The sequence below is a fragment of the Lampetra planeri genome, unplaced genomic scaffold (genome assembly GCF_965212315.1).
Source record: "Lampetra planeri unplaced genomic scaffold, kcLamPlan1.2.h2 scaffold_1644, whole genome shotgun sequence".
Taxonomy (NCBI): Eukaryota; Metazoa; Chordata; class Hyperoartia; order Petromyzontiformes; family Petromyzontidae; genus Lampetra; species Lampetra planeri.
This window is the reverse complement of record NW_027614377.1, coordinates 9,247-27,034: the sequence shown is the minus strand read 5'-3', so window position 1 is coordinate 27,034 and position 17,788 is coordinate 9,247. Positions and strand designations below refer to the sequence as shown.

At 44.3% G+C, this 17,788-nt stretch overlaps 1 protein-coding gene across 1 annotated transcript; it reads right to left on the bottom strand.

Moving 5' to 3' along the window:
- Positions 1 to 13,519: 13,519 nt before the first annotated feature.
- Positions 13,520 to 16,831, bottom strand: LOC144739671 (arrestin domain-containing protein 2-like). Its single transcript, XM_078622600.1, is given in 11 exon segments — positions 13,520 to 13,573; positions 13,686 to 13,846; positions 14,266 to 14,428; positions 14,517 to 14,588; positions 14,590 to 14,774; positions 14,873 to 14,975; positions 15,062 to 15,178; positions 15,180 to 15,280; positions 16,558 to 16,719; positions 16,722 to 16,770; positions 16,772 to 16,831. Coding segments are annotated over 11 exon segments (1,227 nt in total).
- Between the last annotated feature and the right edge of the window lie 957 nt (positions 16,832 to 17,788).

Sequence of the window (17,788 nt, the reverse complement as noted above, 5' to 3'; positions counted from 1 at the left end):
ATGTTGTGGGAAGTTGGAGGTTTGTCCCCATTGGCTGAACAGAAAGGTCTTTTCTTATATGCTTAACAACAGTGCAGTGCAGCCAATGAGAGAGTGGAGCAGTGGCGGGGCATCCAACACTCCCTGCTGTCTGCTCATTAGATGTGCACACACAGCGCACACACACGCACACGCTCACACGCATGCAGAGTTTTTTAGTTTCAATTCCCTTTTGTTGTGAGGCTGACGCTGAAGCCAGTTTGTCCTGTGTTTTCCAGACTTGGTGCCAAAATCCCCAACGTGCAGAGAATCATGTAGCTACAAATCACAGGGACCAAATTACTGAACAAAAATGATAACAAAAACAACACACACACACACACACATACACGGTAAGCAATCACATTTACACAAAATGTAAACATCTGCTTTTTAAAAGCACACTTCAGATTATACTTGTAAATATTTACATGAATTAATTCCTGGTTCATTCTGTGAAGTTCAGGAGCGTCATCAGTTGTCGTGATTGTGCAAAGTTGACAGTGAGACTGGTGAAACCCAGTGAAACGAAAACACACAGTTGTATCAACAAGAAAAAACACGCATCCTCCATATGTTTTTACAATTAAATGTCTGGAGCCTCAGCACAGCTGGAGGCGCTCAGAGGAAGACTGTGTGTATTCAAGAAGCGGTTGACGGCTCTGCTGCCGTGTGTTTTGCTCTGCCCATATGGACAAGAGTGTGTATTTGAGTCTGTGACTGCTCCCTTCCTTTACGATGCACACACACATACATGTGCAGCTACAGCTCGAAAAATGAACCAGAGTGTCCTCACCGGTGTGCATGCTCTTTGCAAACGTGTGTGATTGCTGACACACCACATTATAATGTGACATGTTTGCTCGTGACTTCCTCATCGACATGTACAAGCTGCGCAATATTGTTGCAATATTGTTTGGCTTCCTCTGTGAATCTGATCACCACACACATCCAGTGTTATTGTTTCCTCAGCTAGAATTTGATGAATTTTTTACTGTTCTAAGGTAATATTGCATTGTGATTTCATTTTGAATTGAATCTAAGGCTACAATCACAGTTGATCTGATGAAAACTAGATCTGACATTTATGTCCAAACAGACTGAGATATCGCTCATATTCTCCCTGCGACAACAGTTTGAGACTTTCAGGAGGGAGACATGAAGTTATTGTGTATTATTTTCAGTCATGCAGCTTCATCGGTGCAGCTGGTTCAACTGAAGAAAGACTTGGAATAACCTACGTGCCTACTGACGTTACAAGTCCCAGATGGAAGAAGTTGGGGTGGTGTGAAGTTACAAAATAATGGATTTTACTATCAGCATCATTTCTGATTGTCTTGTCTCCGTGTGGATGTTCATGAAGACAGACCTGGAGGTTTGTGTTTACAGGATGTTCTTCTGCTGAGTTAATCCACCTGTCAGCGCTTGCCAGCCGTGGACAGCATGTTCCCAGGTTAGGTCATCAGGTTTATCTGTTTTTCCTCATTCCTCCATCCAGCCGAGTCTTTTGATTCAATCGCCTGTTTTGTAGAATTCGCATTAGTTGCGACACACAAAAGGCCTTCTGTCTCCGACTCATTCCTGTGGCGTGTGGAGTCCTACATGTACGTCAGCCCCATTTGGCATCGGAGCATACGTGATCAGAGCGACAAAGACAAAAACTCACCAAATCCCCCTTTTGCATTTTATAAGATGTTGGTTCAAAAGAAGTGAGTCTTCTTTCCATGGACAAAATCAGTTTCATAATCTGTGTTTTCACTTTCCGCTTTCGGCTCACCCTCTTATTTTCATCCAAACTTCTGTCCAGCCTTCTATCAGTGCATCGTCTCTTGCGTGACAGGGTTTGCGTGACCAGCGGTTTCTTACATAATACCTTGAAATTATACGTGTTTCCATATGTATGATGGACAAGAAAATGAGTGAGGTGTGGTCAGACACATGTAATGCAGTGAAACCCTGGAACACTGCAGGGTTCTGGAGTTGTTTAAGTAAACAGATGTGAACAGGGAGATTAGGGAAAAGTGTGGAAACGAATGTGACACGAACATTTCAGTATTTCCGGGTTTGGAAAAACAATTTATCCTGTATGCAATTAGGATTGTTCTGCTTGGTGTTAAATTTAAAACAGACTATAAAGGGACAGAATGCTCAGTCCTGTTATTTTGTTGTATGCTGTGGTAAAAACAAAGTATGACTTTACACATCTGGCACCACTGCAATAAAACAGGCTGAACATAAAGTCTGTTTTATGACAACATCTCTCTGGCAGTGACACGCTTTTTTTCTCTGATGAATCAATGAAACTTCACTCTGAGTTGTTCTTTCTGCCGTTCCTCAGTCAAAATGTAATATATGCACCCATGAATTACATTACACAACAATCCTGAAAAGAACAACATCCATCGTGCTGCTCTTTTTCCCAGTGCTGTGTGTTCGTTGAACTGGACTTGGGAGTAAATCAGCTGAGTGACCTTCTCACTCCCCAGCTGGGTTTTTGGCTGCAGGAGCCAAAAGAAGAAGGATGTGGATGCGTGCGGACTACAACAGGGGTTGAATCTGTTTTACCACTTTCTTTATCCCCAGAAGGCTGAGATACTTTCTACCAGTGTCACTGTCAGAGACGCCAACAGTATTAATCACATGTTTTGTTTTTTTATCAGTATCTTCTGCTTCATTTCAAAGTGGCAGAGGAAAAATACCCCGTCATGACAAGAGCGTGAACAACAACCTGCTGTAGCTCTGGGGACAAATACAGTCATCACAGAAGAATGTGTTGACTGACTGGCAGCTGAAAAACTGGTTTGGAAGATGAGAACATCCAATGAAAGAGACTCTAAAATACATCTGTCTCAGTCTCTCTTCTTCTTCCTCCTCCTCCTCGAGCCTCATGACCCAGCAAACCACCTCATGTTTTTCTGAAAGATGACTCCCTGTTCAACAACACCTGGGCTCTTGGCCAGCAGAGGGAGAAAAACAGACCCAACAGGTTTCGGCTTTCTTTTCTATCACAAACAAACAGGCTCGGGAGTGGAGCTGGGACGATGGACGGAGACACAGACACGTGTGGATCCATCCCTGCACGCTGACCAGCGGAGGGAACGGCCTGTTTGGTTGCCCTCTGACACGGCAGCAGCAGGACTTCCTCTGAAGTAGCAGTTTGCTGTGAGCTTGTGGGTGGGTGCACAGGGGAGGAAGGTGATGGTGGAGGAGATCCAGTGGGTTGTTGTCAAGAGAGAGCCTGTCCTCTCTGTGACCCCATCCATTGTCAGCAAACAGCCAGTAATTCCACAAAGTCACATCCATTTTTCCAAAAATGATCAAAGAAGAGTAGAATTAATAACAAAATCTATATCAAAAACATAGAATTCATTATAAATAGAGGTTGAACTGTCATCATCATCTCGTCTATCCATCAGCTGCTGCTCTGTCTGTCTGATGTCATATATTGTTTATATGTCTTTATAAATTAAATCAAATGCAGCTTGTGTTCTCACATCTATCTGACAAGCAACAGTTTCTCTTTTTTATTTTTATGACAGGAAAGCAGCCTCACGTACAGTCTGACGTTCCTGTATTGTTGCTTCCAAAACATCCTGAACCCACATGCATGAACTGACACAGAATCCTCACCAGGAAGAGCTGAGCGAACTCGGCCTTCCTCCGCCATCATCCTTACTGCTCACTCAAACAATGACTAGTAAGTATAAGTAAAGTGATTCATTCTGATTCTGAATGTCAGTGAATACAGATGTGAAAAGACTAGTCAACATCAGGTTAAGTTTAGTGAGAGACAAGACGCTCAGCTGTTGGTCAGTGTAAACCTTTCTCCTCGTCTGTGAATCAGTGCAATGTTTCTGAAGTCACTCTTGTCTCTTCATGAAGGTCTGTTGACAAGGTAGAACTGTAAAGCCTGTCTGTCCTCAACACCTCATCACGATATCTTGAGCAGACGTGGTAAGTTGGCAATGTATGTGTTTACTTCCTCTAGTTGAGAGAAGCTGCGGTTTCAGCACAGAACAAAATGTACAGCTGACTTAACCTCTGAAACTAAACTGCCATATCCACTGAGCTGCTATCAGGTTACACAACAAGCGTCTCTTCATGAAAGGATTAAAACATAGACTGAGGTTTGCAAATGATAAGAAAACACAAGATATTTGACCTCGGGGGCAGGAACATTGATGCCGGAACCCTTTAAATCCTTTGCCTTTCTTTATCTTTGATTTTCCTTCTTCTGATGGCTGTTTGAATTTCACACACCTGTTAACTTTACAACTTGGCAAAGGTTTTTATGATGTGAGTGCATCCTGCAAGCTGGACAGCACCTGAGATGATGCACATAAAAGTCAAACCTGAAAAACAGTGACATAACACTTACATCGAGTCGTTTTCCTTTTCTTTCTTTCTTTTTTTCTCTCGGTGAACTTTTGCTATTCATTCCTCCAAATTCTGTTGTCCCCAATGGTTCAACACTGAGTTCCACTTTATTTCAAGTTAAGTACATAACATGCAGACAGCCATGTGGACATATTGTATGTCATTATTTGACATGAATCCTGTCATGTCACAGTGAACATATAGCAGATGTCCACGTCCATGTTGTTGGGAACCAGTGTCATTCAGAAAACAGCGATTTCGGTCAGAAAAATAGATGCCCTATTGCTATATTAACACATGGTTTTGCTGGTTAATGCTTCACTGTTGATACTTAGTGTCTGCAAACTGGGATGACACATATGGCCCATGCAAACCAGTGCATAGTGACACATGTACTTGTAAATACAGACTTGTGAGTGATGGCTTGCCCCCACCACCTCCACTTCAGCCCACACTCTTTGGTTCCACATACCGGTACCTGTGGGCCTGCTCAAAAAACAAATACACCCCCTAAAAATATATATATACAACCAATGACATACCTAGAAAGTAAGAAAAACATGGGGTTTCTTGAGCCAAGACTCAAATATGAAAAAAATAACTTCTTCAATTGAACCAAATGCATCAAACACTGAACCTAAAATAGCACAAAATGTTTTGTTTTTTTTTTTATGTTAATCAAATTTTTCTTTTCCAGTCTTGGGCCACATCAGCTGACATGGAGGGGAGGAGCTCTGTGAGCGATACTCCAGCCACACACTAGGGGGTGATCAATATCATTAGTCTTCATGTTCATCTTTATATTCTACAGTTGCAACGGACTCTGTTGCTGTTGTGAAATGTCACAGGACATTCATGTTTAAGTATATATCCATGGTCTATGTCTATCTGTTTATCAAAGGGACTCGTGGGAGCTCTGTGTGCTCTAAACGGATCAGAAGATCAATCACAGAAATGTCACTACATTGTGACAAACATCTTGAATTATGACATGTAAACACAGAAGTCAGTTCTCTCAGGGGACAGTCTCCATCGCCGGGGGAATCCATTTTTATTTGGAACAAGAATAAACAGAACATTAAATCTCACGCTACTGTCTCACATTCTTCATAATTCTCAAATATAAAAAAACTTGACCTTAGCCCATGTTTTCAATCTGCATCTATTTTTTGTTGACACAGACAACAGCTCTGTTTACGTGGGGGGTCCTTCCCTCACTTAGACTTTGTTTACTTCCCCATAAAATCTGACGTCAGACTCCAGGCCAGCCTTCCTCCCAGGGGAAGATCACGAGAGGATGAGGTCTGAAGGGGTGAAGTGATTAAAATCCCACAGAGAGCTAGGTGTGTGTGTGTGTTCTCTAACCCATGGACCTGGCACAATAACAAAAGAAACTGGTCAACAAGACGGCAGAAATGATCATCTGGAGATGGAAGGCTCTAGTCTAATAAAGGCAGAGTGTGACACAAACAAAAGCCCAAGATCTCCACTATTTTTTTTTTAAGAATTTTTATTATCACCTTAAAATAAACTGCATTCTATTAACATGCATGGTCTGAGCCAGGTAGATGGTCAAATAGCTTAGATAGATGTGTCCATCAGCTCAGGAGCATAACATCACCTCCTGATGTTCCAGCCAACCACAGTCTATCACCTTTCACTGCAGGGAGTAAAACCTCCCCCTCAGCAGATCAGATCACTCCAAACAAGGAGCCTCTTATCACGCACAAAACAAGTCCCAGACAGGCTGGTCCGAGCTAACGTCTACGCTTTAGGCCCCTTTATCCAGAGCAACGTGTTTTCAGCAGAATAGAAAGATAAATATTCCTAAGTGTATTATTTCATTCGCTGAAAAGTGTGTTGTGTAAGATATTTATGAAAAAAAGAAAACGTGTCCTATCACTAAAATTACTGCCAACCTGATGGACCTAAGGAGAACACCACACGTCCCCAGACATCAGGGTTATCTCAGGCAGATATGACGCTCTTTGATGGCCAGGTGTTGGGCTACCATGAGCCCCCCCTCTGAGGTGAACAAGGTTCTGGACCTTTGTCGGACTTTTAGAGTGACACATCTCTTAAGAGATGCATAGAATTTAAAGAAGGTGCATATTGTTAAACCTGGGATATTCACGAGGAACAGTGCAGACCGAAATCGACTGATGTCAACAGATGCTCGACGGGCTGATCACAATGCAACAATGTGGGCGCAGTGTGTCTTTTTGTCCTGAAGGAAACAAAATGAGTTTCCTTCACTGTGTCTCAGCCCAAAAAGCATATGTGGGAACTTGGAGAGTAACTCCTCGTAGTCTAAAGGGGGGGCCTGATGAGGTTGGTGGTTCTATATGGGATGAGCACCGTCCCAGTTCTGGTCCAACACCAACTGGATGGATTATGGCTGAAATGATGGAGGAGGACCCAGGGGGGTCCCACAGGAGGACGTGGGGCTTCCACTGGAGAGAAGGCCATCTGGTATTTTGATTCAGTCTGCTTCTACAGTGACCTGTCAAGGTCCCAGAGTGACACTGGAAAATGGAGGGATGGATTTTAAATTGGAAACAGGCCGCAAATAGAAATGACAGATAGGTCATTTTGTTTTCAACGTCCTCCTCTATTGTCCATTCGTCCATTTTTTAGAGATTCCTATTCATGATTTCCGAGGTCCTCCAATCCAAGTCCTGTGTCCTCGATGGCAGTGAGGGAGATGACACACTGATTCCTTGTTTTTTTCTCTTGTAAACACCTGACAACATAAGCGCGTTGATATTTTGCGTATTGAGTGTGGGTCTGTTATCTGTGACTGGAAATAAAAGGAGGAGGGGCCATGACACTGCTGAATACATCACTTTGTTTTCTTTTTCTTTTTTTTGCACCCTCACCGTCAGAAAAATAGAACGACCACAACAAATCAGATGAAATGATCCTATGTGGATGAATTACACTTAAAGCCACTTTTCCTCCATGTGCCCCCCCCCCCCCCCCCCCCCACACACACACACACACCCTGGAATCCTTGAATAGCTTCAACAGAGTACTTCCAATTCTATACGCTGGATCTCAGCTGCTGCTTTAAAGCCAACCAGCTAATAACGCTGATAACCACCGACGTCCTGCACCAGGATCCTCCCTGCTCTCAAGTGAAATATGGAATTAAAAACAGAGTTCATTTTACAGGAGTCACACTGAATTTATCTCAGATTTCAAGGAAACCCTCGGTATTTGTTTTGCATTCACGGGACATAGTGTTCTCTTGGCCCTGGCAGCGAGACGATTGAGCAACACGCGCAAGTCAAAACGTACGTGTCTCATCGGCTTTGCTGCACTTTTGTTTTCTTGCTCGGCAGCTCAGAGCGCTATGTGCTAATCTTGCGCTCTTTCCAAGAAAAAGACATTCCTCAGAGCTGCTTTCATGTTTGTCACATCATGGAGGAGAACGTTTCTCCTTCCAGGCCTGGCAGGCAGCCAGCTCTCCCAGCCAAACTACCTGACCACGTGCGCCATCGTACAGGAGGGAGAATAACGTCCAGTGGAATATGCCGTCTACGCACATAACACTGAGGGAATACATTTGCACGGTCTGACCAATTCTCTGTGTTTGAACAGGTCGCCGTGGACTGAACTCACTGGCTGTACTCTCAGTGATGGCACACGTGGCGCACGTGGACAAGAAGTGTGAGTTTTGAATAGTGATTTACCCGCTGATAGTTTTTAATTCACAGTTTTACAGTCCCAGGACTGTCTACCTGCAAACTGTATCATGTGTAAATTCACAGTAAAACTGGATAATATTGCGAAAGAAATAATGTACTTTCTTTTTATGCAAGATATGACATTTGAAGGGCGACAAGGTGGCGCAGTGGTTAGAAGGTTTGATTTCTGGCCTGGACTCAGTGTGGCGTTTTCATGCCCTGCGTCTGCGTGGGTTCTCTCCGGGTTCTCCGGCTTCCAAAGCATGCTGAGGTTAATTGGTCACTGTGAATCGCCCGTTGGTGTGAATGGTTGTCTGTCTCCAGCACGACTACGACTTAGAAGTAGAAGATGAATGAATGAATGTCATTTAAAAACTTGTAGGACATAATTGGTGAAATTTGGAATACAAATTTTCTGCTGCAAAAATGTTGCGTACAAAATGTAATACACACTTTCTGAACACCTCTTTCATTGGTCCAATCTGCCTTTATCATCCCTGAACCCTAGAACAGATATGGAGCGAACTGGGTTAATGAAAACAATGTGGATCTGAGTTGAGTTTTACAGTTTGTGCTGCATCCATGAATCAGCTCATAATCTATAAATTAAACATGAATGGACGCCGACCTGAGTCCTGCACACAAGATCTAAATAGGGATCCACAGAATGTTTCCCCAGCATACAGTGGCAGCGGTGTTGCAATAATTCACTGTCAAATACAGTGCAGACACAGTCTGGAACACGCCGTCTGGCTCTCCTGCCAACTGCTGGTGAAGAGGAGATCCGCTCTGATTGCCAGCGGTCGCGTTCGGCAGGTGTCCTCCATTGAGATAATCACGCTTTGCTTCGTTAAATCAAGCTGTGGCCTGAAGTCATGTCACCACAAGAACGACAATTAAATTGTCTGTTCGAAATCATCATCTGCCCCGGATGGCACACGTTTTGGGCTTCATGTGGAGCCTCCACATATATACACTGAGGAAGCATCACAAACAAAGACCGCTGCAGAGCCCTGAAACAATAGGAGACAGATCATAAGCACCACAAAGCAACAAGTAGGTTTTGTGAAACCCAGAATTACAAGCAGAGGCGGGGCAAACACAGACAAGGCAACTCTTTTTGCATGTTGTTTGTTCCTGCATGGTATTTTTCCCCTTCTAGAATTCTCCCGGGAAGGGCTTGGCATGCAGCTCTCTGCTGTAGTGCCAGGCTCGTCTGCTCGGTGACCCCCTCTGAAGTTACACTGATTTCCATGAAAGGGGAGGGGAGCTGCAAGCCGATCCCCCACCTCTCTTTGGAGTCAACAAGGCACTGATCTGACGTTGTGATGTCACATCACCCACATCCAGGCAGGAAAGTGGGCGTCTGTTGTGTTGTTTTATCGGTTACAGGTAAATTTGTCTTCATATAAATATCACTAAGGGAAATATGATATCCGTCAATAACATCATCAGTATAATCATTCATTCATGTGCGAAGAAGCTACATTCATGTTTAAATGTGTGAAAATGGTTTTGTAATATCTATTTTTTTAATCTGGTAAAACATGCAAGTGCATGCATGCACACACACACACACACACACACACACACACACAGTCTGTGTGATATCATATGTTTTCCTGCATATTTGGGTTTCATTGTATTATTATACTGCAAGGAATCAGGGTCCACTGGTGTTTTTTATTACCTATCTTGACCCAGAAAAAACAACCACGACTCTGCTTTTGTCCCTCATCCTTAAACAAAACTAAACATTCATCTTGGAAAAGATGTCAGTGAGTCACAGAGTCAAACATCGATCTGATTTAACAGCATAAATCTGTTTTATTTCCATTGTGTTGTGTTATACGTGCAAGGCTTTGCAGGCGGACGTCAAAACGTTTCTGTCCATGGTTGAGTCTCCCGTCTCCAGCACCAACACGCGCCCTCCTTCCATCCAGCTAAGCACATAACAAGTCGAATGATATCTTCCAAAAACAACTTTGATATTCAGACATCTCAGCAAGTGTAGAAAACTGTGTTGCTGGTTTGTCTGTTCCCCCTGCAGACATGGTGTGATCTCTTTGGAATGTGGCCTGATACAGATTTGAAACATTTAAAACAAAAAACAAAACAAAACAGGATGAGCGACTTCCACCCGGCAACCTTGACAGTCTATTTCTGCCTGCACGTATCTTTACTGGGTTGATTTTGTATTCACTTTTATCTACAGAGGAAACAGGTAACCAGATTTATTGTAATAAAAGTGACTGATACCACTCAGAGATGTGAAGAGAATGACACATGAAGCCAGGTTTGACAGTCTGACGAGTGTCTTATAACGTTTGTGGTCAAACCCGAGTTAATGGGACTCCTCATACACACCCTGTATATCAGAGAATAGACAGAAGAACAGGTTTAAGGACAGCATCTTTTATCACACATCATTTAAAATGGGATAAATAGGCAGTTTTGAATCTTTGCTTATTACAAAAACGGAAAAGTGAATATTCTTACTTTCCTGACTGGTCTGGTGACTGTTTTGACTGAGTTTTGTATATTTTGTGTGTCTGTTGTTCAGTTTGTGTTTCACTCGTAAGAAATCTGTTGAAAACTATTTCAAGAAGTCTGGATTCTCCTCAGGACAAGAAGCCCTGTTAGTAAAATACACTGCAATTGAAGTGAATTTTGTACAAATGTTTAATTCTTTGTCGGATTCCTCCCGTTAAAAAGAAAGCTGATGGAGAGTCCTTTTATTTTTCACTCTTTCAGACCTTGACTTTCCTTGACTCATTGGCTACACATGCAAACATGTTTGTTTGCAATTTCTGCCACGTACGCGCGTTCTACTTGTGACCTAGAGTGTAATTAGTGATTGTTGCACTGCACCAGTTATAACTTGTTGAAAGTGTCGTCTCAGTTTGTATCATGTTATTATATGTTAACCTAATTTAGTATGAACAAAACCTTCACAGGAGAAACATTTGTGTTCACTTATGTGTCTGTGTGTGTGGAGAAACAAACAGGAATGTACAATGTATTTACAATGTATTTCTTGGGCAATGTCACTTCAAATTATCCTTCAAACATTCCAAAAATTTGTTTCGCAACCAAACTACCGTGAATGTAATGAATGGTTACTTTTTCAGATTTTGCTTCTTGTGAACCAACCAAAAACAAACAAACAAACATCCAAACAAAGTTTTGGTTACTTATTGAATCCTTCACACTTATATGTAATTGAGTTATATCATCCATTCCTGGCCTGGGATCTTTCTATGTGGAGTTTACATGCTTTCCCCGTGTCTGTCAGCGTTTTCTCCGAGTTCTCCGGCTTCCTCCCACCTTCAAAAACACGCTTAAGGTTAATTGGTCACTCTAAATTGCCTGTAGGTGTGAATGTGAGTGCGAATGGTCGTCTGTCCGTCATGTGGCCGTGATGAGCTGGTGACTTGTCCAGGGTGTACTCTGATGTTCACCTGTTGACAGCTGGGATCAGCTCCAGCACAACCGCAACCCATAACCGGAACAAGCGGAAAAAGATGAAGATGAAAAGTTAAGGTTACTACATGATGTTCTTTATGAAAATAAACCCAAAAAAAATAAGCCTACTGTGTGACTTTTTTGTGGAAAAAAATGTAAGTATGAGTTTTTTTCTTGGGAAAAAAACTATGGAATTATTTTTTTGGAGAAAAAAAACATAAGGCTGACATGCTTTTTTTGCAAAAGAAAAAAGAAGTAGTCGTTATATGTATGCTATTGCATGACTTTATTGTGAAAAAATGTAATGTTATTCGTATGATGTCTTAAGATATGTTGATAGTTTAATACACTGAGGTGCTTTTTTAGAATATGTTGTTTAAAAATAACCTAGAAAGTGGAGAATATGATGAGCTCAAAGTTTCAGGTGATTTAGAATAATATAATAACTTAAAATAACTTCTCACTCCTTAAAGCAGAAACTACAGGCAGAAAAGTTCTACTGAACATGTTTACAGACACTGGCACAGCTGGAGCCTGCAATTATTGTTAGATTCACATGTTGTTTTCTCCATTGAACTCTGCCCTTAACACTAATATAACTTGAACTCACGGCCATCATGACTTACTGGTTCACTGGTACACATATTTCAGTCTGATATGCCTGATGAACCACGTTTCAGGAAAAACTGACACATGCTGATTTTGTAATTTTATTTAAAAAAAAATTACAAAACTTTGGCAAAACTGTGAATCAACATTTCATTTGTATAAAAATACATTCAATTTATCAGTGCGTGACAGAGGTCGCACAGCTGACCCTGTAGATCGTTCATACTCCTGAAAAGTTTTTTTTTTTTGGAAGTTGAGGAGAAATAATTATCCCGAGTCAGTTTTTGGAATGTCTTTTGCCCATATACTGCAGTGGCATCTCCAGCTTGAGGCTTCACTTAAACACTGAGCAGTGTGTCCTGGTTGAGCTTCGTAAAAAGGGACCCACGGCCGCATCTGGGTCCCATCAAAAGCTCAGAGGTCTCCTCCTCCTCCTGTTGAGCAGCTGGGAGAGCTTCTCCGTGAGCCCCCCGTCGCTTTACACACACATGGCTCATCCATTGTGCTGTCATCAATAACAACAACAACAACAACAACAACAACTAACCGACACTTGAGTGCCTGAACTGTTGCATTAGTCGACTAAAGTTACAACATGCAACGGTATTTGTTCTGCTTTCTTTTACATTCAACTCCATGAGAGAACGTCCCCCTGAAACTCTCACACAACCTCTCTACGCAGATAATAACGACATATGCACTTTTTCCCTTTTACATATTGTTTACCTGCATGCATAAATCTACATCCGCTTATTTGACTTACTGCTCCACCAGCACACCGAGAGATACAGTATGTTCTTGGTTAACAGAAATCCTCAGGCTCACTGCCACTGGGCACTTCAAACCCACCTGGTAGATTAAAACAAAAAAACCAAAAACACTAATTGCACTTCTCTCCAAACGGCATTCAAAGACGACAATGTGATCCTCAACATGTGTCAACTTATCAAGAGCACGTTTTCTTTCGAACATAGGAAATACCAGGTACTACTCCAACTCCTGCTAGATAAAGTCCCCCTCATAAATCCCCTTCAAATCAAAAAATTCACTTCACAGGAGGAAATCATTGATTCTGAGGTATCTGCAGCTTGCTTCATCAGGAGCCAAAAATCACTTGGGGAGGACAGGAGCGGAGAGGTCACTCCCACCTCAGCAGAGCAGGTGAGAGCCCACTGTGAGGAAGTGGACGCAGTCGGGTCCTCCTCTGCCTTTCAGCTCCCATTAGCTCTGCCCTCTCCACGGCGTTCCAGTCACTCGCCACAACACCGGTTAGGTCCAGGTGCTAGTTATCAAAGGAGAATCCATGAGAATCTCTCGATGCATTAATTGAAGCCGCTTGATGCTCAGACAGGGCGTGTGGTTCAACATGTCATGCAGCGTGGCCTCATGTTGACGGGCTGAGGGTTGGGGTCAATCTGTGGGCAGGAGAGAGCACGTTGTTCAATCTTCCAGGCTGCATTCGGCCTCCTGAGCTATTATACAAGTCCAGAGAGATCGTTGTCAGACCGTGGTCATGCGCTGACTCACCTCGCTGTACACTGGCGGAGGTCGAAAGCGAAACTCCTGAACAAAAGCCATGAGGGGGCGCTCCAGGATCCCGCTCAGATCTTCGGCTGGCTGCGGCTCTACCGTGTTGTTGCACTGCTCGGCCTCCTCCTCAGTCACCACAGAGCTGTAATCTGGAGGAGCTGCAGGGAAAGAGGCAGGATGATTCCACCGGTGACTCAGAACAGCGCAGGTCCAAACTCGATGTTTGCTGACTCACTTTAATTAAACCTATTAAACACCGACTCGACATTTACTGCCTTTTACAGCACATGATTCTCAGGTGAGGTGAAACCTGTGTTTGTATCCACATGTTGGCATCTCAGCCTGAGGGAAATTCCAACAGTTGTACAAACAGAAACTGGTTGAGGTCAAAGAGGTTGTTTGGATGTGACCAAGGAACAGTTAATCCACAAATGAAGTACCGAAATAGTGACAGTGGGGGGGGAAAGAGACTTTCAGTATGTATAGCCTCCTGCAGAACTCGGCTCATGAGTGTGCAGAACTGTTTTTCAGTCATTGGTTTGGTTGGTCAAATGTACGATATGCACGTGACACTTACGCTCAGGCTGCTCAGGAATGGCCATACGCAGCCACTCCAGGTTGACGCTGTACTGGCTGCTGACGCTGGAGGTCCGACTTCCAAACGGATGGAGCGGGATGGTGCCGATTACCAGCGGCAGTTCGAGACACAGCTTTGACGTGCCCGGAACGTCAACACACACCTGGTGGGGATTGAAACGGAGGAAACCTCTGGTGACCAACTGTTGTTGACAAGGATCCCGCCTGGCCGAGACTGAGCACCGAGCTCACCTTCAGCATGTACTCCACTTTAATGATGCGGCACTGGAGGATGGAGGGGCCCACGGGCGGGATCTTAATGGCGGCGGCCATGCCAGGTCTCCCGGCATCTTGTGCCCACAATGTCGCCACACAACGTGGCCACCACCGAGCGCTTCTGTTTCATGGTGCCGCGGGCGATGAATGTTTGCGTCTGGGTGATGTAGGCTTTGGGCACGATGGAGCGGGACGTAGTATTGTCAAACTCTGCAAATATCGGTATGACCTCGCCTGTGGGTGGGTGTGTGTGTGGGGGGGGGGGGCATTGATGTTAGGAGCAGTTTACACGAGGTGCATTTCCTGGGGAAGGTCAACGGTGCCGGACTCACCTGGAGTGTAGCCTTTGCGGTCAATCTTTGCCGTGACTGACACCTGTCCAAAGTTCCTGTACCACGTCCGTGCCATCTTATCCTTTGTTCCAGCCTGCGGCGCCTGCGAATGACAAACGCCACATGCTGAAGTCCAACATCCTGACGTGTTCAAACGCCATCACGGCGTGCGAAGGCAGAGCGCCTCACCAGCAGGGCGGGTGTGTTGATGTCAATGGGCTCGATGACTGTGAACTCCTTCTTGATCTTCTTGACGGTGGACCACGGCCTGTGCAGCTTCACTTTGACCCAGTAGCGAATGCTGCCCATGTTTCCCCTCAAAGGAGGTGACGAGCGTCTCCTCTGGCAACTGGAAGCTGAATGGAAATTCATGTCTGCCGGCAGGAAGGACGGTCGCCTCCCCGTTATCTGCAGGAGGGAGGAAACACTTGTTGAAATTCACCGCTCTCATCGCCTCTAGTTTGTTTTGAAGAAGCAAATAATGATCGTAAGGCGGCAGCGCATTCAAACACTCCCCCCCTCAGTTCCAGTTAACTGTGATTTTCTGGGTGTGAGGTGACAATAAAAAGGCATCTGGCTGAATCAGTGCTGAATGTGCAGAACTGAGCAAATGTGACAAATTATACGTTAACAAAAATTCAAAGTTTGACTTGAGTTTTGATGACTGCTGCTGAAATAGAAATGTCTTTCTCTGCCGTCAAATGGCTCGAGCTGGCTCAAAGGGGCGGTTCCATTGTGCTGACTGGGAACATGTTTTCCTCAAGCTGCATTATGGCCCATCTCCACTGCTCTGTTTTTCACTCGCAGACCCCGGGAACACGTGTTTGCGTTTAAACAGACTCCATTTGTTTAGTGTCCCTTTGTTAGCTGAGAACTCCTATTTGATTTCCATGAGTCAAATTAATTTCACATCCTATTATTTGGCTAAAATTACGTGATATCTCCATGCACATCTGCCTCCCCACCCCTGGGGGTAAAAAAACCCCTGCTAAACATCATATAATGTGTTGATTATTGACTGATTCCCATTGAAGACCTGTCAATCAAACAGGACAAAGCTCCGGCTGTGGATTTCCTGTGTGCTTTCAACAAACACCTCTGCACCCAATCACTGAAGACAGAAGTGGGAGCCACTGGAGGAGAAAAACAACCCAGGAGTCACAAAGGAGGAAGAGATATTGGGTTTGTTTTCTCAACACGTTTTGTCAAAGAGAAGGAGCAGACAGCTGCTGCTGCTGCTGCTGCCTGTGTTGATGCATGTGTGAGCAACTACAGTTTGTCAAACTGCAAAAACAATCAACGGAGGAAAATGAATGGCAGAAAATCACATGTTAGGTGCACTTTCAGAAGAGCTGACTAGAAAACATTGGAAATGTTTGACTTTTCTCCATTCATTCCGATGAGGACAAAGAGACAGGCTGCTTAGAACAGTGACTAATCAACACTGATCCGATCAGAGGAGAAAAACAAACTATGACAAGTTGGACTCTGTTCCTAGTTCGGAGATAAACAACTGGCCCACTGTCCTCCAGACTATTTTACACTTTAACTGTCGTTTATTCGCTTTGCATCCGCTCAATGAGACGCTGAAAGTTTCCAGCCAGGATGCGGCCACTGGGACCGTCAGCAGCCCCGGCAGCAGCCCCAGCAGCAGCCCCAGCAGCGAGCCTGCTCAGCGGACTGACCTGCCTGCAGCAGCACCTCTCTCCGGTTCAGGTACTCCACCTCGTCGCTGTAGTTCTGGGTGTACGCGGTGCTGGACCCGGCGGACCGGGACTCGGTCCAGTGAACTTTGGCGAAACCTTCGGCGTGAAGCTTCAGGGAGTCCACTCGACTCTCCCCGGTGACTCCAGCACCACCCGGCCGGACACCACGTCCCCGCTGCTGAACACTGGAGGGGCAGTTGACCTCCGGGGAGTCGAAGACGATGTCCAACTTTTTCAACTTGTCAAAAATCATTCTGGCGGGTCTTCTTTTTGTCCTTAAGCTGGTATTTTCCTCTAGTCCTGTTGCGTTAAGTATGCAAAAGTGGTTCTTCGGTCTGCAGACGCTGTTTTTAATTCATACAAAGTTGAAACTGTGCAGTAGTTTCGGATCGCGGCCCTATTTGGAGGCTGAGAAAGTGGGCGGATCTCTATTTATTATGTAACGCCCTCAGGAGAGGGCTGGAGGCTGGCGGTGGTGCCTTCACGGGCGGCCCCTCGGCACGGTCATCCCCACTACTAAAGTTGTAAACAAGAGCCATGGCTGCATTTGATCGTGTCATACGTCAGAATCCGCAATGAAACAAGATCCAAATCGCTGGGAGCAGTATTTCTTTACCATTACTGGAATACGTTCTAATACTGATACAACTGTGATAAAGATCAAATGAGCAAAAGGAGTCGAACAGTTAAACCTCAGCGTTTGGTTTCAAAGGGTTGTTTAGATGTAAACATAACTTCTTCGAGGCACATTGAGCAACCAAACGTGTCAGGGCCAAAGGCTGAGATCAGAACTCACGTGATTTATAGAAAATGAAAACCAAGGTGAAAGCGAAAGAAAAAACACTGCACATCTGTGGCTGCAATGCAATTATGGAGTGAGACAACCACAAGACACCTTAAACTGTATTTGTCATGCAAAAATCCACTTCCTCCCATTTATTTGAACTCTTTGTGTGCAACTCTTCACAGCTCCTAGATTTCCTAACTGTTTCCTGAAGGCACCATCATAAACATGCAGACTGGGTGTGGAGGCAGCAGTGAGGAAAACAGGGCCTGATGATGACTGATGGTTACAGGTTCTTGGAGGAAAACAGGCTTACTGAGCATGCCTCAATCCGGCATGCAGCCTCCCTGAAGTGCTCAGAGAGAAATAGTTTCACTGGAGAGAAAGCGGTTTACTCTACTTCTTCCATGTTGTTTAATGTGTGTC